The sequence below is a fragment of the Muntiacus reevesi genome, chromosome 10 (assembly GCF_963930625.1).
Source record: "Muntiacus reevesi chromosome 10, mMunRee1.1, whole genome shotgun sequence".
Classification (NCBI taxonomy): domain Eukaryota; kingdom Metazoa; phylum Chordata; class Mammalia; order Artiodactyla; family Cervidae; genus Muntiacus; species Muntiacus reevesi.
Window position 1 is genome coordinate 75084001 of NC_089258.1, and position 27520 is coordinate 75111520.

The 27520-nt window shown below is 35.2% G+C and overlaps 1 protein-coding gene across 6 annotated transcripts in view; it reads left to right on the forward strand.

Moving 5' to 3' along the window:
- LOC136176638 (disintegrin and metalloproteinase domain-containing protein 5-like) overlaps positions 1–27520 on the forward strand; it is a 117351-nt gene that overhangs the window by 28437 nt on the left and 61394 nt on the right. For 5 of the 6 annotated variants that reach the window (XR_010664604.1, XM_065947095.1, XM_065947096.1 and 2 more), the window contains exons 8-13: positions 6424–6495; positions 6694–6857; positions 7657–7738; positions 17333–17469; positions 20162–20345; positions 27146–27241. Coding sequence is in view for 5 of the 6 variants with exons in the window: in XM_065947095.1 (XP_065803167.1) it covers positions 6424–6495; positions 6694–6857; positions 7657–7738; positions 17333–17469; positions 20162–20345; positions 27146–27241 (735 nt within the window). In the remaining variant the exon portion in view is untranslated. The remainder of the gene's footprint in view (positions 1–6423; positions 6496–6693; positions 6858–7656; positions 7739–17332; positions 17470–20161; positions 20346–27145; positions 27242–27520) is intronic. The other variant, XM_065947098.1, reaches the window with a different exon arrangement.

A 27520-nucleotide genomic window follows, 5' to 3' on the forward strand; every position in this document is an offset into this window, starting at 1 on the left:
GCAGGGTGGGCTACTGAGATTCCCAGAAGCTCTGGTTAGGTTTCTCTGTTGGCAGGGTTGGAGGTTGTTTTCAGTGTTAAGCAGATCTGTGGATTAGCTTTTTGCCCAGAGATATTTTATATTTGATGTTATGTATTAAATATAATTAGATATGACATATAGATATTATGTCATTTATGTATAGTTAATACTTATGGCACAAATATTATTTATTTTTCCTGTTATATATTTAATGTTATTGAATAAATGTTAAGTTTCTTGAGCGTGTTAATGGTATAGTACACAAACAGCAGAAAGTTCTTATTCTTAAGAACTACACATTGAAGTGTTTTTAGTTTACTGTTATATGTAATTCAACAAAACGAACAATGTATGCCCAGTCCCGCATCCATAGACAGATAGAGGAAGGTATATAGAAAGAACAAATGGTAGCAAATATTAATAATAAATTAATCTAGGTGAAGGATATATGGATAGTCCTTCAATTTCAAATTTTTTTGTAGATTGATTTTTTTTTCAGAATAAAAAGTGAGCACTATTTGTCAGAATTAATGAATCCTTTAAATGGGATACATGGAACAAATGGGATACATGGGACTGGTTCAAACTTGGGAAAGTACAAGGCCATATACCATCACCCTACTTATTTAACTTCTATGCAAACTACATATGCAAAATGCTGGACTGGATGCATCACAAGCTGGAATCAAGATTTCTAGGACAAATATCAGCAACCTCAAATGCAGATGATACCACTCTAATGTGGTATCAAAGAAAGTGAAGAGGATCTAAAGAGCCTCTTGATTAAGGTGAAAGAGGAGAGTGAAAAAGCTGGCTTAAAACTCAACATTCAAAACACTAAGATCATGACATCCGTTCCCATCTTCTCATGGCAAATAGAAGGGGAAAAAGTGGAAAGAGAGACAGGTTTTATTTTTTTGGGCTCCGAAATCACTATGGACCATGACTGCAGCCATAAAATTAAAAGGCATTTGCTCATTGGAAGGAAATCTATAACAAGTCTACACAGCATATTAAAAAGAACAAGCATCACTTTGGCAACAAAGGTCCATACAGTCAAAGCTATGGTTTTTCCAGTAGTCGTGCAAAGATGTGAGAGTTGGACCATAAAGAAGGCTGAGCATAGAAGAATTGGTACTTTTGAATTGTGGTGCTGAAAACTCTTGAGAGTACTTCAGGGGGATCAAGCCAGTCCATCCTAAAGGACATCAGCTCTGAATATTCATTGGAAGGACTGATGCTGATGCTGAGGCTCTAATACCTTGATCATCTGATGCAAAGAACCAACTCACTGGAAAAGACCCTGATGCTGGGAAAGATTGAAGGTAAAAGGAAAAGAGGGCAACAGAGTATGAGATAGTTAAATAGCATCACCGACTCAATGAACGTAAGTTTGAGCAAACTCCAGGAGATAGTGAAGGACAAGGAAGCCTGGAGAGCTGCAGTCCATAAGGTGGCAAAGAGTCATCACAGCTTAGTGACTGAACAACAACCAAAATAGGAGAATTTAATTGTATATAAATCATATCTCAATAAATTTGATCTAAAATTTTGAGTTGGATAACACTAAAAAACACATACTTCAAAAAACTGTATACCAACTTTATCACTATGTCATACCGAAAGAAGAATGCAATATATGCATTATCAGTTAGCAGAAAGTGGTACTGCCTTATTTATATAACCATATTCAGTATCTTCCTAGTAAGAGTTATATGCATTTTGGAAAAAAGAACTCTGGTGAATCCTCAAAATTTTGGATTGTCACCTCATAAGCAATTGAGGCCTTTTTTTGTGTAGGTGAATCCAGTTGTTCAATATTTAAACTATCTGAATATAAAATACTGAAGGTATAACCTTGAAATCATATAGAACCTATCTGCTTAAAATATAGCAAAAATCAAAAGGAAATACCATGTGGGCATGAACAGGAAAAATAGAAAGCTATAAATCAGCTTCATTTATTACAATAATGGAATGAGTTAAATATTTCCATTAATGTGCAAAGAATCTCAATTTAGATGACATTTGTGAGACAGTTTAAAAGTAGCACGATTAGGTATAAAATATTTTTTAAAAGACTAGCAAACGTGTCAAGATTAGCTGTTAAAAAAAGAAAATCCAGATGATATTACTAACAGATAAAGTTTGGGATAGAACAGTGCAAGTAGGAGAATGAAAGAAATATTTTATATTAAATGTTACAATTCAAATTAAAGATTAGTTTCTAATAATGAGCATTTAGTAATGAGTGAATTATGATGAAAGTATAAAAATAAAACCTCTGATAGTAATCAGAAGAATCTAAGAAAAACTAAAGAGTGTGTGCATGTGTTATGTGTGTGTGTTAGGCTTTAACAGATAGACAGGAAATAAATTTTAACATATAAAGATCAAATTATCAGCTTGCTTTACTAAACACTTACTGACCTTTTTACTTTATGAATGGGTACCGTGCATGCCTGCTAAGTTTCTCCAGTCGAATCCAACTCTTTGTGAGCCCAGGGATTGTAGCCCGCCAATTTTCTCTGTCCGTGGGATTCTCCAGGCAAGAATACTGGAGTGGGGTGCCATGCCCTCCTCCAGGGGATCTTCCTGACCCAGAGATCAAACCTGCATCTCTTGCATCTCTTGTATTGACAGGCGGGTTCTTTATCACTAGTGCTACCTGGGAAGTCCATTAATGGATACCAAAAACATACACTGAAATGTCTATAGATTATATATAGAAAATATATGCAAATGTAGTCATCTCTTGGTCACAAGGAAAACACCAATAGTTTTATAAAAGTAAAAACCAATTTGCAAAAACTATCATAATATATTAAAACAATAGGGAATAAAGAGGTAAGGGAAAATTAATACAACTTAAAAATTAAATACAATTTTGAGTAATTTTTCAAGGCAGAGAAGAAAAACTATAGTTATTCGATATTTAATGTTGTGGGCTTCACTGGTGGTTCAGACAGTAAGTAATCTACCTGCAATGCAGGAGACCCAAGTTTGATCCCTGGATTGGGAATATCTCCTGGAGAAGGAAATGGCAACCCATTCCAGTATTTTTGCCTGCAGAATCCTATGGACAGACAAACCTGGTGGACTACAGTCCATGGGGTCTCAGAGTTGGACACGGCTGAAGCAACTTAGCACATATAATATTTTAAAAAATTGGAAGATATGTATTAATTGAAAGAGGCTAAGTTGTGCTATGGTAAAAAATATCCTCCAAATCTTAATGGCTAACCATAGTTTAATTTTCATTCATTCAATCCGTGTCAACCATGCTTCTGGGTGACTCTCCAGGGCAGCAGTTTTCCATGTGTTGGCTCAGTATGAGAGAGTGCTTAGATATTTTGGGATTTCTAGATTGATTGTTTCTTTTCCAATTGCCAAACCCATAGAAGTGCCGATTAGAGAGATGTGAGCTACATTAAGGAAATGCTTCTCGGAAGTGACACGCATCACTTTTGCCCTCATTGTCTTGGCCAAAGTGAATCGGCTGGCTGTGCTTGTCTTTAAAAGTAGGGCTCTTGAATTAGATACTACACTTGATCTTAGCCAAAATGAACATGAAATTGGGCAAATTTTGGAAGATGGTGAGGGACAGGTAAGCCTGGTGTGCTGCAGTCCATGAGGTTGCAAAGAGGTGGTCATAACAGGGCAACTGAACAACTTGAGTTAAAAGAGAACTGAATATTGGTAAACAGGGATAATGCCTGTCACAGAGGATAGCATCAAAGTTAAACAGTGAGGAAATTCATATTCTTAAATAGTTTCTATTAGAAAAATAAGAATGAAAAAATTTGAATGAAGCTTTCAATTTGAAGTTTTAAAGTTGTTTGAAGTTGTTGAAAAGATGAATAGGCAGAAAGTGTAATTAAGCAAAAAGACAAAACATGTTATGGTATTAAAAAGGATTAAAATGGTATAACTGTGGCCTTGGGGGAGATGAAAACAAACAAATGCAAATTTCACAAATTCTCCATCGGAGATAAGAATTTAGATCTTCATATTGTACATCCTGATAGTTCAGATGGTAAAGAATCCACCTGCAATGCAGGAGACCCCTTTTCAATTCCTGGGTCGGGTTGATCTGCTGGAGAAGGGATAGGCTACCTGCTTCAGTGTTCTTGGGTTTCGCTTGTGGCTCAGCTGGTAAAGAACCCACCTGCAATGTGGGAGACATGGATTCAATCCCTGGATTGGGAAGATCCCCTGGAGAAGGGAAAGACTACCCACTCCAGTATTCTGGCCTGGAGAATTCTATGGACCGTATAGTCCATGGGGTTTTGAAAGCTTACAGTGAACGATGTCGGATTCGTGACCTCCAAAGAAGATTTAGCTTCGGGACCAGTGACCAAGCTTTATCACTCAAGAGCTTTTGCATAGCAGAGTTTTATTAAAGTGAAAAAGGGACAGAGAAAGCTTCTAACACAGACATCAGAAGGTAATGCCCCCCTCGCTAGTGCTACCAAGGGAGTTACATACTTTTTAAATTAGTTATTACAATAAATCAGAAGGATGTCTCACGGTTGTAAAGATCTTACTAGACACACTCCCTTAATTTACATTTTAAGATAACAGGATTAGCCAGAAGGTTTTCAGGAAGGAGAAATTGTCCTTAAGCTGGATATACTGTTGTTATATAATCCTTAGTACAGAGTTTAAACTGAGTTGTTTGGTGTGTAGTCATCAGGCTTAAAGAAAAAAATGTTTTATGTAACTAAGACTAAGGAATGTAGAGAAAAAAAGATGTTTGTCCTTTCCTCCTCCTTGAGAATTCCAGACCCCATCTCCTCCTCAAAGACCCCGGACTTCTTATCAACTAGCCTAGGAATTGACTGTCAGTCGCAGAGTTGGACACGACTGAGCGATTTTCACTTTCATTGTACATCTTAACACAGTCAAACCCAGGTGGTGCTAGGGGTAAAGAACCCGCCTGCCAATACCGGAGACATCAGAGACGCAGGTTCGATCCCTCGGTTGGGAAGATCTAGAGGAGGGCATTGGCAACCCACCCCAGTTTCCTTGCTTGGAGAACCCCATGGACTGAGGAGGCTGGAGGGCTGCAGTCCATGGGGTTACAAAGAGTCGGACACGACTGAAGCAACTTAGTACACATGCATGCATATGTCAATTATATTTCAAGAAAATGAAAATATAAGAATTTGAATGGATCAATTGCCAGTGTTAAATATAGATAATTTTAGAGGAGAGTTTTAAAAAAATGTTTTAGGAAAATATAATTCATAAGCTAATATAATTCTAGAGTGTAGAAACAACAAGCAACTTAATTTTAGGTAATGCTTTAATATATAGTAAGCAACATTCATTTGCTCAATTTTGATAAAGTATGCATGCATACACACATGACCCATAAGGCCATATTTCTGAAAGCTACAAACTTCTAAACAAAATATTATATTAACTTTGCTAGTATATTAATAAAATGTAATGTTTTATTCAAGGAATATAATGATGGCTTAATATTAAGTAATAATGAAGTGTATTGCTTCAATACGTCAGAAGACAAAAATGATTATTATTTTGGTATGCTTCAGAAAGGCTTTGTATAGAAATTCAACTTTATTTTCAATAAGTTTTACAAATGGGAATATTTATAAGTGTTTCTCAACATAATCTAAAATATCCATCTTAAGCTGGACGCCATTTAATGTTGAACTGTTTGAGGATTTCCAGTGAAAAATCATGAACAAAGCTCACATTTCTGATATCACCATTGTTTTTTCAACATTTTCCTGGCATTTCTAAGCAGTTAGACATAGAAAGAGCTGATTGGAATAAAGAAGCATTAAAAAGGCAAGTTATATGGTGATGTCAGGGGATGTATCCTAACAGCGTCCATGATCACTTTAGTAGTAAACCTTTTATTAAAGATTTTCCCTCCTTACGCATACATTTTTTAGTTCATGATTATATGTATTATTTTAGAAATAAGTACATTATGAAATAACACAAAAACTTTTATGATTCAATTTTCATGAACAGTAAATAATGCCACAAGTTAAGTGCGTTAGACATTATTTAAAACATTATTTACATGGGAACACATGTAGACCCATGGCTGATTCGTGTCAATGTATGGCAGAAACCACTACAATATTGTAAAGTAATTAGCCTCCAATTAAAGTAAAAAAAAAATCATGTTATTATATATTTTTAGTTATCTATTATGTAAATAACAGATTTAATTAATCTATTCAAAGTATTATCCATGCATATGCAAAGTACCATTAATTTACTTATATAAATATAAATAAGCATTTCATGGATTTCAGTTGGAATGCAACCTTCTGGCTACTTTAGTATATATAGCATATTGTACATGTGTGGTATATTAATAGTATCCATTATTTTTAAATGATAATGTATCTTTTTCAGTTTGATTACATGGGCTCTGATATAAACACTGTAACACAGAAGATTATTCAGATCATTGGCCTTGTTAACACCGTAAGTTTTTTAAACTATTTTAAAATTTTATTTTGTAAAAATAGAGGTAATATGAATTGATGTATGTAATATTTTGCCATACTTTTGAAGAGTTTCCACATTCAAAATACTGAATTAAATGTCTTAAATATACATTTACAAAAATTTAATACAATGTTCAAATTTATATAAAAATTTTCATTTATCTTCTCCATTTAGATGTTTATCCAGTTAAAACTTACTGTTAGAATATCTTCCATAGAGATCTGGTCAGATAAAAATAAAATTTCTACTGAAGGACCTCCTTATAATGTTTTATATAAATTTTTAGACTGGAAGTATAAATTTGTCTCCCGACCTCATCATATTGCATACTTATTTGCGTGAGTATAGTATCTCATATTTCTATAAATAAATAATCTCAAGTGATTTTATATATTAATTATGAAAAATAAACATTTACTTAATGTATACTGAGTTCTGTAAATTTGGTAGACACCATGGGATGAGGAAAAAATGCAGGTTAAAATCTTTGTCCTCAAGTAGCTAATATGAGATAATACTTAAAAACTTGTACCAACTGACATAATATTACCTGAAAAAAGTAAAGTTACATAAAATTATTGAAATAACTAAAGGAGGTTAATTATGAGTGACACTTTTTTTTTTTTTTACTTCTCTTGGCTTATAAACTTTTACTACCTGTTACCTGTTATCTCTACATTCTTTTCTCTCATCTGATTAATTTTTGTGATTTTATTTTCTAATCACATGAATATCTAGATTCTAATGCAGAGAAAACCTATTTATGCTTAGTAATAGTAATATGCTTAAAAATATGTTTAGTGAAAAGATAAATGAGCAGGTCACAGAAAATTGAATTTTTGGGGTCATAAATGTAGAGGGAACCTGAATAAAATTATAAGCATTAGTCAATGGCATTTTGCATAAATTATCATGTCTCATACTTCTTATTATTCTGAATATTTATCAGATTGAGTGTTTACAGATATGTATTGAAACAGTCTTATCATTAAAAGTTTGAGAAAAATATATTCAAATAGTAAAATTCAGTGTAGCGTGGTAGTTAGGATATCATATTTGTTAAATAATGTTTGCTGCTGTGAAAATTATTAACAATGCTATTGAAAGGTAATTATAAAGAAAATTGTTATTTTTTAGCTTCAAGGAAAATCCTACTTTTATAGGAGTCACAGTTCCTGGAGAAATATGTAGTAAGATTGCTGCTGGAGGAGTTGCTCTGGTAGGTAATTACGAACAAGTTTGCTCTGATTTTTCTCATATTCCAAAATTTCCTAAATATTTCAAGGCATGAGTATATATATTGCTAAGTTTGTTAATCCTTTAATAGTATTATTATTACTAATTAGGATCATAATTAAAATTAAACTGTATATAATTTCTTTAAAAATAAGAATATAAACTGAACAGATTATAATTTATTGTTTCAAAAAGCATTTGGCCTTTGTAAGTCCGTTTAATTGTTTTGAGCAGTGGTATGTTTGCATCAATATTTATTATAGAATCAATGCTATTTTAATATTGATTATTAAATATAGTTTCCTCAAAATTAATGGCCAGAAACATCAATAAAAAGAAATAAATAGCAAAATAGCAAAAAAATCATTTTCTTCAAAATTAATAATTCATATACATTCATGTGCTTTTTAAAATTAAGTGACATTGATTATTTTTCTGTTTCAGGGTAACTTTTATTACTGTATTCAATTCTTTGTTATGTGTTTAGGGGAAGCAGGCTGTTGCTGGAAGGAACAGTCATCAGATATTCATAATCTGTTGTTTTCTACTGAGTTTTATCCCTTTTACAGCAAGCTATATAAAAAGTAGCAAAGGGAGCCAATTACAGTGGTCCAGAAAAATAAGGCTACACTGTGATTTTTATACAGATCCACTTATATATTTAGTTGACTTTTAGTAGTGTGTACAGTGATTCAACTGTCATCCACAGAACAGACAGATTTAAAATCTGTACTGGCATGCACTTGCTACCACAATAATAAAAGACATGTTGATTGATTAGATAAATCTAAAGCCAGTTCTGGAGCTTATTTATTACCATAGCTTAAGAAGAATCAGGTATTTCCCAGGAATTTGTTTTTATTCTCAGTCTTTGCTCTTGATCCCCTTTCACCCAAAGCCTGAGGAAAGGCCAATATTTCTGTTTTTGTGCCAGCGCCATACTATTATGACAACTATAGCTTTTTTTTCTTTTTTTTGTTCCTATAGTATGAAGTCAGGGAGCCTAATTCCTGCAACTCCATTTTTTCTTTCTCAAGATTGTTTTGGCTATTCAGGGTGCTTTGTATTTCCATAGGAATTGTATAATTTTTTATTGTCAGTTCAGTTCAGTCGCTCAGTCGTGTCCGACTCTTTGTGACCCCATGAATTGCAGCACGCCAGGCCTCCCTGTCCATCACCAACTCCTGGAGTTTACTCAAACTCATGCCCATCGAGTCAGTGATGCCATCCAGCCATCTCATCCTCTGTCGTCCCCTTCTCCTCCTGCCCACAATCCCTCCCAGCATCAGAGTCTTCTCCAATGAGTCAACTCTTCGCATGAGATGGCCAAAGTATTGGAGTTTCAGCTTCAGCATCAGTCCTTCCAATGGACACCCAGGACTGATCTCCTTTAGGATGGACTGGTTGGATCTCCTTGCAGTCCAAGGGACTCTCAAGAGTCTTCTCCAACACCACACTTCAAAAGCATCAATTCTTCGGTGCTCAGCTTTCTTCACAGTCCAACTCTCACATCCATACATGACCACTGGAAAAACCATAGCCTTGACTAGACGGACCTTTGTTGGCAAAATAATGTCTCCGCTTTTTAATATGCTATCTAGGTTGGTCATAACTTTCCTTCCAAGGAGTAAGCGTCTTCTAATTTCATGGCTGCAGTCACCATCTGCAGTGATTTTGGAGCCCCCAAAAATAAAGTCAGCCACTGCTTCCACTGTTTCCCCATCTATTTGCCATGAAGTGATGGGACCAGATGCCATGATCTTAGTTTTCTGAATGTTGAGCTTTAAGCCAACTTTTTCACTCTCCTCTTTCACTTTCATCAAGAGGTTTTTTATTTCCTCTTCACTTTCTGCCATCAGGGTGGTGTCATCTGCATATCTGAGGTTATTGATATTTCTCCTGGCAATCTTGATTCCAGCTTGAGAATTTTTTATTATAGTCCTGTGGAAAATGCTGTTAATAATTTCATAACAATTGTATCAAATATGTAAACTGCCTTGGGTATTATAATCATTTGACAATATTGAGTATTCCAATCCAAGAGCATGTTATATCTTTTCATCTGTTTATGTCATCTTTGATTTCTTTTCTGAGCATTTTTAGTTTTCTGAGTACAGGTCTTTTGTCTCTTTAGGTGGGTTTATTACTAAGTATTTTATTATTTTTGATGCAGTGGTTGTTGTCAGTTGCCCAGCCATGTCCAACTCTTTGTGACCTTATGTACTGCAGCATGCCAGGCTTCCCTGTCCTTCACCACCTCCTGGAGCTTGCTCAAACTCATGTCCATTGACTTGGTGATGCCATCCAACCATCTCATCCTCTGTCATCCCCTTCTCCTCCTGCCTTCAATCTTTCCCAGCATCACGTCTTTTCTAATGAGTCAGTTCTTCGCATCAGGTAGTCAGAGTATTGGAGTTTCAGCTTCAGCATCAGTCCAATATTCAGTCCAATATTCATTCCAATGAATATTCAGGATTGATTTCCTTTAAGATTGACTGATTTGATCTCCTTGCAGTCTAAGGAACTCTATACTTTATTCCGTTGATCTTTGTGTCTGCCTTTGTGCCAGTACCATATTGTTTAAATGTCTTATTCAGGCTTAATTGACTATATTATATTAGTTTCAGGTGTAAAACATAGTGATTTGTTATTTGTATATATTGCAAAATGATCACCACAAAAATCTAGTTAACATCTATCACCACAAATAGTTACAGAATTTAATACTGTTTTGATTAGTACAGCTTTGTAATATAGTTTGAAATCAGGAAACATGATACCTCCAGCTTTATTCTTCATTCTCAAGATTTCTTCAACTATTTGGGGTCATTTGTCTGTCATTCAAATTTTAGGATTGTTTTATTTTGGTGAAAATTGCCATTAGAATTTTGATAGAGGTTGCACTGAACCTGTAGATGGCCTTGGGTAAAATGGGCATTTTAACAATATTAAATTCTTAACAATAATTCTTAACAATATTAATTCCATGAACATGGAATATCTTTTCATTTATTTGTGTCTTTCTCAGTTTCTTTCCTCATTGTCTTACAGTTTTCAGTGTATAATTCATATCCTTGATTATATTTTGTTCTTTTTAATACAGTTGTAAATGGGAGTGTTTACTTAATTTCTTTTACTGATTGTGTATTATTAATGTCTAGAAACACAACAGACTTTCTTATATTGACTGTGTCTAGAAACTCGACTGAATTAATGTATTAGTTCTAACAAGATTTGTGTATGTGTGTGTGTGTGTGTGTGTATGTGTAGTTTTAGGATTTTCTATGTATAATATCTTGTAATTTGGCAATAGTGACAGTTTTACTTCTTGTTTTCCCATTTTGGATGTCTTTTTTTCCTTGTCTCATTGCCCTGGCTAGGACTTCCTTACTATGCTGTATAAAAGTAGCGACAGTGAGTATTTTTGCCTTATTCTTGTTCTTAGAGGAGAAACTTTTCATCTTTTTAACAGTGAGTGTGATGTTAGGTGTGGGCTTGTTGGATGTGGCCTTTATTGATATATGTTACCTTCATACCCACTTTGTTGAAAGTTCTTAAAAATCTTAAATGGATGTTGACTTTTGTCTATTTTCTATTCATTATCCTTGTTCCCTGTTTCTTTTTAAAATCTTCCGTTTTCCTTTTTTTGCCTTCTGTGGTTTTAACTGCACGTTTTATATTACTTCATTTTCTTTCCTTTCTAGAGTAGTAATTACATTAAAAAATTTAAGCAGACACCACAGAATTTATAATATATACATTTACAAGTACTTTTATTGTAATGTAGTTTGAATTAACTACACTAAGCTAACTTAAGTAAAGAACAAGCTAATCTACTTTGAAAAATTTTCAGGGTTACCTGGGATATGTTTTCATTAGGTATGGAAATACATGCAGATATGAGAATGGTTGTCATCCAGAAGTTTACCGTACTTACAGTTCCCTAGAAACAAAAAATATGCTACAGCATTCAGAGGCCACATAAAGAAGCACCAGGTTTGATCAAGAAGCATAGGAGGCAGAGGGAAATGTGGTCAAGAGCCTCTTTTGGTTTCATTGGGAAGAAACAGGAGAGGTTAAACAGGTCTCCAGTTGGCTAGTTTCAACAGGCCATGAGGCATAAAGGCTGTCCTTAGTTGTCTGGTACCTAGCCCTGGTGTGACCTTGGCAGGTGGATAACAGCTTGGTGTATGTGAGTCTGATAAAGTGGATGCTAAGCTATATGGGCTCTGAATTGACTGGTTTGTGTATGAACGGTGCATTTGTAGGTGAGTTGTCTACTTTGTGAAGCAATTGGAGAACTCTTAAGAGGGGCAGTCCTCCAAGTTGGTAGGGCCCTAGATATGAAGGCATCAGAATACAGAAAATGTGATATTAATAAAGCTAGCCCTATTGTGCTTTGAAATGTTATCAAACTTTTGGCATAACAGAAGAAGAGACTTTTAGAGCTTAGGGCATAAGTTTTGCTAAACAGCATAGAAAACATTTTCTTATGAGAGTTAAAAGGAGAAACACAAGTAGAAGTGTAAGGATTTCTTGTAGGCCAACCTGTAACTAAATTTCCCATTTGTATGATGTTAGCAAAAGAAATATATCTGAAATTTCTAGAGTCTCTAACAGTGTTTGTGCAGTTATAAATTGTATTAAAAATTATATGTGTTTTTTTGGACAATGATATTCTAGTGTATTTGGGGAGTAAAAGTGGCAAGTCAGTCAGGCAATTTATGTTGTCGGAGAGTGTCAGTAGATTAGTTTGGTAAAGTACATATAAAGATTCATGGTTTTTGTATGTATTCAAAGGGAAGCGGTGGTTGTGGTGGTCATGGTCAGGGATGTGGGGGGGGGGAGGTTGTACAGTGGAGAAAACTAGAGAAAGTAGTAGGAGTGAGCGCTCCTCTCCTTAGGGTCAAGGGGGTTCACTGATACAGGGCAGGTGATTCCTAGGGAAAGCAATAACCTCCAGCAGTTTTTAGAATAGCACAGATTTTCGTTTAGACATGGAGTGTAGGGATAATATACTTTGATAGAAAACAGATAAGTATACCTTTGTCATGGGCTATAAAGAGAGCAAGCTCAGGAAATGCAATAGAGTCCCTAATATCAAAGTAAGAAAACCATTACATGACCTGTGTGCCATTTGCACCTTGGGAGCGGCAGTCCCTGGGCATGCCTGGGGTGTCTGGGAGAAGTGTCTGCGGAGAAGTGGTCTCCGTGCAGGATGCAGAGTCATCTCTAACAGGCAGGTCTTAGGCTGGAATGATATCATTTGAGGTGATATCGTCTCTAGCAGTGAGATCCTGGACCAGCGCAATGTTGTTTGGGGGTGTAGAACTAGGATATCCTTTTAAAGGTGATACTGACTTGAGTCAATGCACGTTTTATTTACGTGGCTCTGTGGTATTAAAATGATGCTAAAGTCCTTGTGTCATTTGAAGGCAATGCTGGGCCTGTGACTTTGACTTATAAAGATCTGCTAACTCAAGGGGCTTATGGATACACAGCAAGCAAAAGTGATGTTGGCACCTCTGCAGAGCCTGGCTGGCACAGCCCCAGTTATGTGTGACTTGATCTAAAAGTGTTCAACAGTCTAAGGTTTTGTCCTGTTAGATGATGGCAAGAGTTCTGTTATAAATAGGTTTTAAATTATATGACCTGATATTGGTGTGTTTTAAGAGAAAGTCAGTTTTTTTGCCATTTGAAATATTTATACCTGTGTTTAGGGCTCCATAATCATGCTGAAGGCAGGCACCCTAATTTGGCCAGTCAATATGGGCCTTTTGCCTCAGTTGTTAGTTTGGTTGATGAGAGGCGAGCTGGTGAAGTCTTTGGTTTGTAAGGTTTGTATTAGCCAAACTTGAAAGTATGTGGGCCTCAGCATTTGCCATGTCTGGTTGGAAAAATGGCTTACTTGAAGGATTTGAGCCTCCAGATTGTAAACCCGTGAAAATATTGAGACCAACAGTAATGAGATGAACAGTCAAGAATGTTGTATAGCTGCACTTGAGGAGCTTTTGTTTTTCATTTGTTTGTTTTTGTGGTAATGAAAGTTTAGGCTCAAATGGATCTTATATCAGAATAGCAACTGCTTAGATCATGAGGAAATCTGTGGTTAACAGAACTCAGAAGAATATGTATCTGGATCTGGTCTCCAACCCTTATGGGTTGGGGCAAGATAAAAAATTTCCAGCAGGAGAGGAGACGTAATTAAAGGGACTTACCAGTGAGTATATACATGAAGATGAGACCTAACCCCCTTTAAATATAGGGAAGGGAAATGGAAAAATGTTTTAAAGTTTGTGTGGTGTGAGTCAGACAAGGATCCTTGAATTAAGAGAGATTAAGAGCTTGGGCCCTGTAGACACCCATTTAGGGGTCAGTTTGATGGACCAGAATTTGAAAGAGAATTGTTTGAAGAAACCGTTATGTCTCTCAATTAAACCACTGATCTGGACCCTATGCAGACATAAAAGTTTTATTGAATGCCTTTTCCAAGAGATCAGCGCTATGTCTTCTGATAAATAAAGTGTGTTCCTTGGTTAGTATTTTTCTTTTCCTTGGTTACCATTAATGATGTCTGTAACTTTGAAGAGAATAAAGTGTTTCCCGTCAGGGGTTTCTGTTTTTTCCTAAGAACTGCTTTTGATCAAAACCTGGGAGCCAAACAGACAAACAAACAAAAAAATAAAAAATAAAAACAAAAACCCTGGGGACCTAGAGAGTGTCGTACTGAGTGAAACAAGAGAAAGAGAAATATCATATGGCATCCCTTATATGGAGAATCTAAAAAGAAATGATGCAAATGAACTTATTTATGAAACAGAAAAAGACAGGCTTAGAGAATGAATTTATGGTAACAGAGTTGGGGGCAAGGTGAGGAGAAGGGATAGTTAGGGAGTTTGGGATGGACACGTACATCTTCTCCTCTGAACTGTTCTTGCCATTCCCTCACATTGCCACCTTGCTCTTGGTGCATCAAGAACCCAATAACTTTTTAAGAATACTATTTTTAGAGCAGTTTTAGGTTCACAGCACCATTGAGATGGAAGTTCATGTATTCCTTTCACCTGCACATGCACAGCCTTCTTTGGTATCAGCATCTCTCACCATGGTGGTATACTTCTCACAATTGGTAAACATACACCGACCCATTAAAGTCAGCTAGAGTTCATATTTGCCTTGGGGTTCAATCCTGGTGTTCTACATTCTATGGATTTGGTCAAATAGTGACATGTATCCATCATTATGCTATCATACACAGTATTTTCACTGCCTTAAAAATCCTCTGTGCTCTGCCAGTTAATTTCTCCCCTCCCCACCTGCAACTATGGATCTTCTATTTCTTTCCCCAAGAATGTCATATAGTTGGAATCATACAGTATATAGTCTTCGCAGGTTGGCTTCTTTCATTTAGTAGTATGCACTTAAATTTCTTCCTTGTCTTTTCATGACCTTGCAGCTCATTTCTTTTTAGGGCTGAATAATATTCCATTGTCTGAAACATGCCACAGTTTATCTACTCACTTACTAAAGGACATCAGAAATGCTTACAAGTCTTGGAAGTTATGAATAAAGCTGCTGTAAACATCTCTACAGATATTGGGAATGACCCAAAAGAAAACAACCATGCCTACTGAGGATGTTTAGTTATCTGTCACTATAGATAACTAATTAGTTTTCTATCCTATTGCTATGTAACTGGTTGTACCAAACCGTATCACATGGAAACAACATAGTTCTGTGGATCAGGAATCTAGGAACAGTTTAGTGGGTGAAATTAAGATGCTAGTTGTGATATTCTCAAGGTTCAACACAGAGGGAATTTGCTTTTAAGCGCTATCATGTGGCTGTTGGAAGAACTCAGAAAATATTTCCCAGCTCACTTCTGAGGGCCTCTCCACAGGCCTGCTTCATGATACAGTAGCTGTCTTCCCCCAGGGTGAATGAGAGAGAAAGACATAGGATCCAAGAAGTCGGTTTTCTATATTACTTTTCTTGGAAATGATTTGTTGACTACTTATGACTTCTTCTTTATTGACTACGCCAAAGTCTTTGATTGTGTGGATCACAACAAACTGGAAAATTCTGAAAGCGATGGGAATACCAGACCACCTTAACTGCCTCCTGAGAAATATGTATGCAGGTCAAGAAGCAACAGTTAGGACTGAACATGGAACAACAGACTGGTTCGAAATCAGAAAAGGAGTGCATCAAGGCTGTATATTGTCACCTTGATTACTTAACTTATATGCAGAGTACATCACGCAAAATGCCAGGTTGAATGAAGCACAAGGTGGAATCCAGATTGCTGGGAGAAATATCAATAACTTCAGATATGCAGATGACACCACCCTTATGGCAGAAAGCGAAGAAGAACTTAAGAGTCTCTTGATGAAAGTGAAAGAGGAGAGTGAAAAAGCTGGCTTAAAACTCAACACTCAGAAAACTAAGATCATGGCATCCAGTCCCATCACTTCATGGGGAAAGAGATGGGGAAACAATGGAAACAGTGACAGACTTTGTTTCCTTGGGCTCCAAAATCACTGCAGATGGTGACTGCAGCCATGAAATTAAAAGATGCTTGCACCTTGGAAGAAAAGCTATGACCAACCCAGACAGGATATTAAAAAGTAGAGACATTACTTTGCCAACAAAGGTCTGTCTAGTCAAAGCTATGGCTTTTTCCAGTAGTCATGTATGGATGTGAGAGTTGGACGATAAAGAAAACTGAGCACCAAAGAATTGATGCTTGTAAACTGTGGTGTTGGAGAAGACTCTTGCGAGTCCCTTGGGCTGCAAGGAGATCAAACCAGTCCATCCCAAAGGAAATCAGTCCTGAAAATTCACTGGAAGGACCGATGTTGAAGCTGAAACTCCAATACTTTGGCCACCTGATGTGAAGAACTGACTCATTGGAAAAGACCCTGATTCTGGGAAGGATTGAAGGCAGGAGGAGAAGGGGATGACAGAGGATGAGATGGTTGGATGGCATCACCGACTCGATGGACATGAGTTTGACCAAGCTCCGGGAGTTGGTGATGGATGAGGAGACTTGATGTGCTACAGTCTGGGGTCACAAAGAGTCAGACATGACTGAGCGACTGAATTGACTGACTGAATGACTGGAAATGAAGACCTGTCACTTCTGCTGTATTAAATTAATTAGAATCAAGTCAGGAAGTCTAGCCTATACTCACTGAAATGGGAATACATAGGGACATAAATATCATTGGGACCTATTTTAAAGACTGTTTACTATAAGGAAAATGTAGGGTTGATTATTAAAATATTACAATAGCATTTTGTTTAAAGTAATTCAAAGAAGTAGTGCCTAGTGGTGGTTAAGCCCTATTTTATTTGCTAAGATTGCTGGTATTGTCAACACTTGAAATGAAAGTGTTGTGTTACTCATCCATCCATGTTTAATAATACTTGTATAACTCTCTTATATATGTATCTGCATAAGTATCTTGGCTGCATTAATGAATTTTATATACTAATTTTTGATTAAGTACATAATTTTTTATAACTGAATATGATTCTTAGTTAACTAGTTTTCTTTTATTTCCCTTATATTTAGTATTTAGCAGGTTTATCGTTGGAGTCATATGCTGTCAGTATCGTGCAGTTGCTTGGCCTTAATGTGGGAATGAGTTATGATAATACTGAGATCTGCCATTGTTCAGGGGATGTTTGCACAATGTCTCCAGAAGCTTTGTAAGACAATTTTCTTTATTAAATACACACTACTTAAATTTTTTGGGGGGGTAGTTAGGAACTTTATGTTTCTATTAATCAAACTGAATTAATTGATAGTTATAGAGAACTATACTCAACTTTAGGATACACATCCTTTTCAAGTACAGATGGAACATACACCAAAATAGTCCCAAATCCCCACACCTCTCTATGCCTCGGGACATTTCTCTTCCTCCTTCCTACCTTCCAGAGTCTGACTTCAGTTTTTATCTGCTGGCTAGATTGAAGGTATCCTCTGGGGCACGACATGTGAATTGTGTAACTTCAGTGATTTGCATGAAATCAAGTGCTTTAATATTTGCGTTATACAATGTAAGGATGGATAGTGCAATCCATGTGAACAATTTTTTTTTTAATTTAGAAAGACATTAAGTTGCAAATAAGTAACTGTGCCTCACTGAGAGAGACGACTGAAAAAAGGAAAAAGTTTGTTTTTTTTTTAAATTAATATCATTTAAGGGATCCTGCATTTCCATTTTGCATTGGTTCCTGCAAATCATGTAGCCCCTCCTGGTTGAGCCATATGACTACCAAGACTTATTGTGCTCAGTTTGTTTAATCTGAATTATTTTGTGGATGTAAAGTTACCTCATATTGATTTTAATCTGAATTTTCGGGGAAGCTAATGATGTTGAACATATTTTCATTCTTTATAGCTTTGTGCTTTATATCTTATTTGAAGAGCCTATTTAAACATCTGTCCATTAAAAAAATAACTTAGATTTTCTATGTTCTGGCTATTAGTTCTTTTCCAGATATATGATTTTTGAGTATTTTATCCTTAGGGTACCATTTTTAAGATAATATTTTTAATTTTGGTGAAATACAGTTAGTCAATTTTTTCTTTATGCATTGTGGTTTTATAACTCTTATATTCAGTTTGGCAATACATTTTGAGTTGATTATTGTATATGTGTTTAACTTTATTTTAATTTTTGCTCTATGGATTTCCAGTCATTCCAATAGCACTTGTTGAAAAGACCTCCCTTTCCCCCACTTAATTGCCTTGGTGACTATAAAAAACCAATTTACATTAATGTGTGAATTTTTATTGGACTCTCTATTTTATGTGATTATGTCTCATGTTTTATGTCATTAATCTGTATTAATCTGTATGTTCACCTTTATAGAAAAGCTTGCTATCTTTATTACTGTAGCTTTATATTCAATTTTTGAAATCAGGTAGTTTAAGTCCCCAAGTTTTTTCATCTTTTCCAGAATTGTTTTGGGTATTCTAGGTCCTTTGCATTTTCTTAAACATTTTTTTGTGGGATTTCCAATTCTTATGAAAACTTTTTGAGATTTTTAAAATTTGAAATATTGATTATTTATCACATTATGTTAGTTTCAGGTACATAGCATAATAATTATGACTTTTGGTAAATATAAGTATATAAATCCCTGAATCACAATGTTAATCAGGCTATGCCACATTTCCATCTGCATGAAAATTTCTTTTGTGAACTTTGCTGTGCTTAACCGCTCAGTTGTGTCCGATCTTTGTGACCCCATGGACTGTCGCCCGCCAGGCTCCTCTGTCTATGGGGATTCTCTACTTCAATGTACCTGATTTTATGACGCATTTACATGAGTCTGTAGATAACTCAAGGTGTTCCCAAATCCCTCTAAAATGTCAGAGCTGAACTTCCAAACTTGTTTCTGGAGATCTTGTCAAGGCTTGAGTTTAGGCTCTAACTGTTAGAATTGATGGAGAGTAGATTCTAGTTTAGGGCTGAGGTTGACCAGCAACGAATCATAGGCCAAATTTTGCTGCCTGACTGCTTTGTAAATAAATTTTTTAGGCTTCTTGTTTCACATGTTTTTTACGGCTGCTTTTGTACTGCAGAGGCAGGTTGAGTAGCTGCAACAGTGCATATGTCACATAAGCTGCAACAGAGCATATGTCACATAGGCCTATAATATTAACTACGTGGCCTTTCACAGAAACATTTGTCAAATATTTGTCTAGGGCATAATCTTTACTTTTAAACCATATTCTTTCTAGTGTTTTAGTTGGATGTGAAGATATTAGCAAACTACTTGTAACAACTTTCTCACTGTGTCAGGACATATCCCCACTGTCCCGCCCATGGCATAAATTAAACAGCAGATTCTTATTTGAAAAATGCTTAATTACAGAGAGCAAGAGCGCTAAAAAAATATGCTCTTGAAGGTAATACAGACATGTTCATATTGGCACTTAAATAAAAAGTACAAAAATGATATTAAATAAATAAAAGTATGTTCAATACTGAGGCCAAAATTTTAACTGCAGTTGTTTGACACTAGAATTAAATAAAGAATATCACAGTTTCTGTGTTTAAATATTTAATAAGGATCATTGGAGAGGTAAATAATTGTTCTTTTTTAAAACAGGGTGAATGGCCAAAGATTTTTTTTATTATAAGAATTTTCTTGGTGAAATTTTAAAAATGTGTTAAACATCTTGGCATTTTAAAAATGCTTTTATATTATTTTATATGTGATTATTATTTTCCATGAGAATATGCTTTCTAAATCTCTATTCAAAGCATCATATATTGGGAAAAATGTATATATATATATATATATATATATAGAGAGAGAGAGAGAGAGAGAGAGAGAGAGAGCGCGCAATAATTTTTGTCATACTGATGTTTTTATATTTTAGACAATCTGGGGGTGTAAAGGATTTTAGCACCTGTAGCTTGGATGACTTTAAATATTTTGCTGCATATTCTGGCATTGAGTGTCTTCATAAAATCCTTCCTGATGAGCCAGTTTACAAACAGAAGAAGGTGTGTGGCAATGGGATTTTGGAAACAGGTGAACAATGTGATTGTGGCACTGCAAAGGTTAGTGGAAATTATTTTCAAATTTTATTTCCCATACATGTGAATGAGAGGTGGGAAAGAAGGTAAAGAATACCTTAGTTTTTAGAAGAATATTTGAAAAAAGTCTTCTGTGGGGAAGATGGAAGCCTTTAAATTTTCTCATTTTGCCATTTTTGAAGTGGAGAGCAAGCATCTTTTAGTTAATATTTGTCTTCAAATTTTGCCCTTTTATATTCTTTAGTATGTTGTGCATCAGCTCTAATCCTATAATTAGTGACCACAAAGAGTGTATAAGGGGGTGAATAAATATGTATTATAAGAAGAAAAATTTTTGTGTTGACAGGTTATCCCAGTTAAAAATATTTTAAAATGAAATCTATCACTTGTAGAAGACATAGATAAAGAATTAAGAGCAAACCAAAGCAAAGATGAATGATAGTAGAGCAATAGATGAAAGATAACAAAAGAGTTCTTTTGATACTATATTGTATTGTGTACATATATACACACTATTTATGGGTATGGATGTATTTATGTATATATATGCACATTTATGTATCTGCATGTATGTGAATATATATGTGTCTGTATGGATCTCTATGTATGTGCATCTGTATAATAACTATGATAGCGCTAAAGATGAAAGAGTTGAAATAAACTGGTTCAAGGTTTCTATAATTTATCTGAAGGAAATCAATATTAATTCTATATAGATTATAGTATTTTAAAAATACTTACTGTAAATCCTAGAGCAAATATTTTAACATTATGCAAAGACATATAAAAAAGCCAATATAAGAATTAAAATAAAATACTAATCATAGTTTGTGAACAAAAAATAAAGCAAATCATGGAGCAAAACCAAGATGAGACAAATAAGAAATAAACAGCAAAATGACAAACTGACATACAGACATATTAATAATTAATGTAAATAGACCAAAATCTGAATAAAAGCAGAAACTGTCAGACTAAATAAAAATGAAGAACAAATTACATGCTATCTGTAAGGATTGTATTTTAAGCCCAAATGCCTTCTAAGGTAGAAAGTGAGATAGCAGAAAAGAATATAACTGGAAAACAGTAAATATAAGACAGCCAAATATATTTAGTTTTTAAATACAAAATACAAAAATAAAAAATATGTGTAACGCCTAGACAGCATACTAAAAAAGTAGAGGCATCACTTTGCTGACAAATGTCTTTATAGTCAAGGCTATGGTTTTCCAGTAGTCATGTGTGAATCTGAAAATTGAACCATAAAATAGGCTGAGTGCAGAAGAGCTGATGCTTTTGAATTGTGGTGCTGGAGAAGACTTTTGAGAGTCCCTTGAACTGAAAGGAGATCAAACCAGCAAATCTTAAAAAAAAAACCCTGAATATTCAGTCCTGGAAGTACTGATGTTGAAGCTGAAGCTCCAGTCCTTTGGCCAACTGATGTGAAGAGCTGACTAATTGGAAAAGACCCCGATCCTGGGAAAGATTGAAGGCAAAAGGAGAAGGGGGCAGCGGAGGATGAGATAGTTTGATAGTATCACTGACTCAATGGACATGAATCTGAGCAAACTCCAGGAGATAGTGTAGGACAGAGGAGCCTGGTGTGCTGCAGTCCATGGGGTTGCAAAGAGTTGGATACAACTTTAGTGACTGAACAATGACAGTGACATCAACATTGATAAATGCTTCAAATAGATAAAAAGTGTATAAGGAAGACATAATAATAATAAGTATATATGATCATATATATATATATATGTATGCTTAAATATATGAAAAACATATCATAATTTACACATATATTAGATCTTTGGATATCTTGAAGCAAGTACTGATAGAACTAAAGGGATACAGTGACAAAGAAATGATCATATTTGGAGGTTTATTTCATATCTGTCAGTAATTTATAGAACTAGATAAAAAATCAGTAAGGATGTATAAGACCTGAACAGTACTATCTACCACCTTAATATAATTGATATTTCTAGGCCAATAAATAAAGGAGGAGGAAATGGCAACTCCACTCCAGTATTCTTGCCTGGAGAATCCCTTGGACAGAGGATCCTGGCAAGCTATAGTCCACAGGGTTGCAAAGAGTCAGACATGACTAAAGCGTCTAAACATAGGCCAATATATTAGACAACTAGATTTAGACATTCTTTTTAAGTGCACTTGCAATATTCATCAAGATAATTGAAAGGCATTTAATGCCTGTCATTAATGCATTTAATGACTGTTACCACAGTCACAGAATAGATGGAGAAAAAAACTTGAGAAAATTTAACAGCAATTCATTATAAACTCTCCCAGCACTCCACCAATAGAAGAGAACCTCCTCACTCTAATGAAGTACATCTCTCAAAAATTTGCAACTATTTTCACACTTTCTGGTGAAAGACTCATTGTTTCTCCCTAATAATTCATTCTTCCTGTTTCCATTCAACACTGAAGTGGGTGCTTCTGTCATTGCAGTAAGGTAAGACAAAGAAACTCACAATGAATGAAAAGAAAGATTAAAACTGTCTTTAGTCAAATTATACTGGGCCACATGAGTAGAGATTCCTAAATAATCTACTCCCAAAGGCTTCTAAAGTTAATTAATGAAGCAAATGAACTCAAATTACATAGATTTCTATGTAAAAACAATAAACAAATGGAAAATGAACTAAAACATGCAATTCCATATACATTGTTTTAAAAACATTAAATAGAGATAAATTTAACAGAATACATGCAAGAGCTGTGCAGTAAAATCTTTCATTGCTCAGATAAATGAAAGATTGAAATGGAGACGTATCCCACTTTCATGGAGTGGGAGATACAGTGTTGTTAAGATGTCAACTCTGTATCATAATCCCAATCCAAACTCCACCATCTTTCTGTGGAAATTTACAAGCTAATACTACAATGTATCTGGAAATGCAGATGCTAAAACAGTCAAAGCAAAAGAACAAAGATGGAGCATATTTTATGAAAATTTCAAAATTGTTTCTAAAGTTATAATAAGACAATATGGTATTGGCCAAAGCATAACTATATCCCTTAATGAAACCATACAGAGAATCCATATATAAAACGTTTACATGGTTAGTTGATTTTCTGCAGTATATTGAGGCAGTTCAGTGGGTGAAAATCTTTCCCAACAAAAGTAATGTATGAACTAGAAATCAGTGTACATAAAAAATGTTGATATCTCATCATGCAGATAAACTAACTGAAATGAATCAAATATTTAAATATAAAAAAGCAAAAATCCTAAAGCTTTTAGAATAAAACATAGGAGACAGTCTTTCTGACTTTGTGATAGGCAAAAAATTCTTAGAGAAAGCAAATAAGAATGAGATTTTTATAGCAAAACAATGTAAGTTGTACTTCATCAAATTTATTGAAAGAAACTTTTTCTTTCAAGCTCTGTTAAGAAAAATAAAGTGGTAGAGTCTGAAATAGGAGAAAACATTTATAATTCATATGTGTTCAAACATATATATGCACTATATATATCTGTGTATATCAGAAGCCAATTCAAAGGACTTTTATTCAATTACATAGAAAGATAAAAATTATGGTTTTTAGTCTGACATGTGAGAAGCTTCGAAGTCACTATTTAGTCTTTGCAACAAGTAAAAAGCTCTCACATCCATCAGAGAAGTGAGGTCACAGAGCAAACAACTGCCCCCCAAACTGGAAAAACCAACAGGTGAATGCCGAGAATCACAACTACTGGAATAGTAACCTACAAACTAAAACCTTTTGGGGACCAACATCTCGGTAGGAAAACCTAAACTGTAATTGACAAATTTCTGGAGGCTTAATGTGAACTCATAGTTTAAAACTCCTTGGGAACACAGTCATAGGATGGCCCTCACACTTTTATGAGTTTTACCTGCAGAAACTTGAACTGGTTCTCACAGTGAATACTGGAGAGAAGTCTTATGTTTCTGGCAGAAGGAGAGGAAAGGGAAATTTTTGAAATAGCCAGAGCATTCTCTCTTTAAGAAAGGGGAAGAGAAATTAAGGAAGCAATTCCATTCACCATTGCAACGAGAAGGATAAAATACTTAGGAATAAGTCTACCTAAAGAAACAAAAGATCTATATATAGAAAACTGTAAAACACTGGTGAAAGAAATCAAAGATGACACAAGTAGATGGAGAAATATACCATGCTCATGGATTGGAAGAATCAATATAGTGAAAATGAATACACTATACAAAGCAATCTACAGATTCAAGGCAATCCCTATTAAGCTACCAACAGTATTTTTCAGAGAACTAGAACAAAATTTCACAATTTGTATGGAAATACAAAAAAAAAACTCGAATAGCCAAAGCAATGTTGAGAAAGAAGAATGGAACTGGAGGAATCAACCTGCCTGACTTTAGACTATACTACAAAGCTGCAGTCATCAAAACAATATGGTACTGGCACAAAAATGGAAATATAGATCAATGGAACAGAATAGAAAGCCCAGAGATAAATCCACACACCTATGGACACCTTATCTTTGACAAAGGAGGCAAGAATATACGATGGAGAAAAGACAACCTCTTTTAACAAGTGGTACTGGGAAAACTGGTTAACCACTTGTAAAAGAAAGAAACTAGAACACTTTCTAACACCATACACAAAAATAAATTCAAAATGGATTAAAGACCTAAATGTAAGACTAGAAACTATAAAACTCTTAGAGGAAAAAATAGGCAGAACACTCTCTGACATAAATCACAGCAGGATCCTCTATGACCCACCTCTCAGTGGAATGGAAGTAAAAGCAAAAATAAACAAATGGGACCTAATTAAACATAAAAGCTTTTGCACAACGAAGGAAACTATAAGAAAGGTGAAAAGACAGCCTTCAGAATGGGAGAAAATAATAGCAAACAAAGCAACTGACGAAGAATTAATCTAAAAAATATACAAGTAGCTCATGCAGCTCAATACCAGAAAATTAAATGACCCAATAAAAAAATGGGCCAAAATAAACAGACATTTCTCCAAAGAAGACATACAGATGGCTAACAGACACATGAAAAGATGCTCAACATCATTCGTTATCAGAAAAATGCAAATCAAAACCACAATGAGGTGCCATCTCACGCTGGTCAGAATGATTGCTATCCAAAGGTCTACAAACAATAAATGCTGGAGAAGGTGCAGAGAAAAGGGAACCTTCTTACACTGTTGGTGGGAATGCAAACTAGTACAGTCACTGTGGAGAACAGTGTGGAGATTCCTTGAAAAACTGGAAATCGAACTGCCATACAACCCAGCAATCCCACTGCTGGGCATACACACCAACAAAACCAGAATTGAAAGAGACACATGTACCCCAGTGTTCATCACACCACTATTTACAATAGCCAGGACATGGAAGCAACCTAGATGTCCACTGGCAGACGAATGGATAAGAAAGCTGTGGTACATATACACAATGGAATATTACCCAGCTATTAAAAAGAATGCATTTAATCAGTTATAAAGAGGTGAATGAAACTGGAGCCTATTATACAGAGTGAAGTAAGTCAGAAAGAAAAACACTGATACAGTATATTAACGCATATATATGGAATTTAGAAAGATGGTAACGATGACCCTATATTCAAGATAGCAAAAGAGACACAGGGATAAAGAACAGACTCTTGAACTCTGTGGGAGAAGGCGAGGGTGGGATGGTTTAAGAGAATAGCATTGAAACATGTATATTACCATGTGTGAAATAGAACATCAGTCCAGGTTTGATGCATGAGACAGGGTGCTCAGGGCTGGTGCACTGGGATGACCCTGAGGGATGGGATGGGGAGGGAGGTGGGTTCAGGATGGGGGATACATGTACACCCGTGGCTGATTCATATCAATGTATGGCAAAACACACCAGAATATTGCAAAGTAATTGTAAAGTGAAGTTGCTCAGTCGTGTCTGATTCTTTGTGACCCCATGGACTGTGGCCTACCAGGATCCTCAGTCCATGGGATTTTCCAGGCAAGAATACTGGAGTGGGGGTAAAGTAATTAGCTTCCAATTAAAAAAAATAAAATCTACCCTTGCAAATACAGTTGTGTTGAAGAAGACAAACCCCCCAAACTAAGAATAACTAAACCTTTGATTCAAAGAGTCAGTAAGGGAAAAAAAAAGTTAAGAAAGGTATATTTAAACTGTCAGTACAGGATTACATGAGTCAATATATGAAATAAATAACCTTTTAAAAATATAGTATTGTTGCCTGTGGTGAAGCTGTTGGTTGAAAATACCAGTAAGGAAAAAGACAGGAAACTCAGCAGGAAACTCAAACTTCTAATACTGGTAAATTTCGGGGTTTAGAACAAACTTGTTATTGAAATAACTGGAAAAATTGATCTAAGACACTGAATCTTATAAAATGCAAATGTGTATGGGGCCAGCTCCCAGTGAAATCAGAGGTCTGGATAGACTAGCCTGCCTTGTGGACCACTTTTGAGGGGACAGAGGTTTGAGGTTTTGTTTGACAGCTTCACATCAGAGACATTCCATATGTAAACATTTATTATGAAAGTGATAATATAAGAAAATGATAGCTAGCAAGATACAGAATAACTATTTCCTGTAAGGTTTTGGCCCCACAGTAGTGTATTAATATTGTTCAAATTATATTGAATGTAGTGAAATGACATTTCTTTTACAAACTACTGAATGAGATGTTGATTTCAGTAAGTCTCCGATAAAGAAAGGAATTATTGAAGCTCTGGATTTTAGGACATGCTCAGACTTTGTAAATAAATTCTGTATTGCACTTTTGTAGGATTGTACCTGGTCATACATGATTGAGTAACAAAGCATTTGTTTACAGGAGTGTACTCATCCAGCCTGCTGTGATGCTAGAACATGTTTGAAGAAAAAAGATAAAGTATGTGGCTCAGGGGCATGCTGTACAACGGATTGCAAGGTAGGAGGCAAACTAGTTTATAATATCTAAGTATTAAATTTCTTGAGATAGTTGTTTCAAGGAGATGTAAAACATGTCAATACTGTATTTAGTCCTTCCTATCATATTTTGTCCAAGCAGCACTGGAGCCCTGTCACCCTTCAGTCTACTCTGTAATCTATCATATCTAGGACTCTCCTGTACATAATGCCTGACTTTTTTCTTTGCTGATTTGACTTTCCATTTATTTACCTTGTTACAAATTCTTCTTGTACCCATTGGGATTTCTCTGTGATCAAC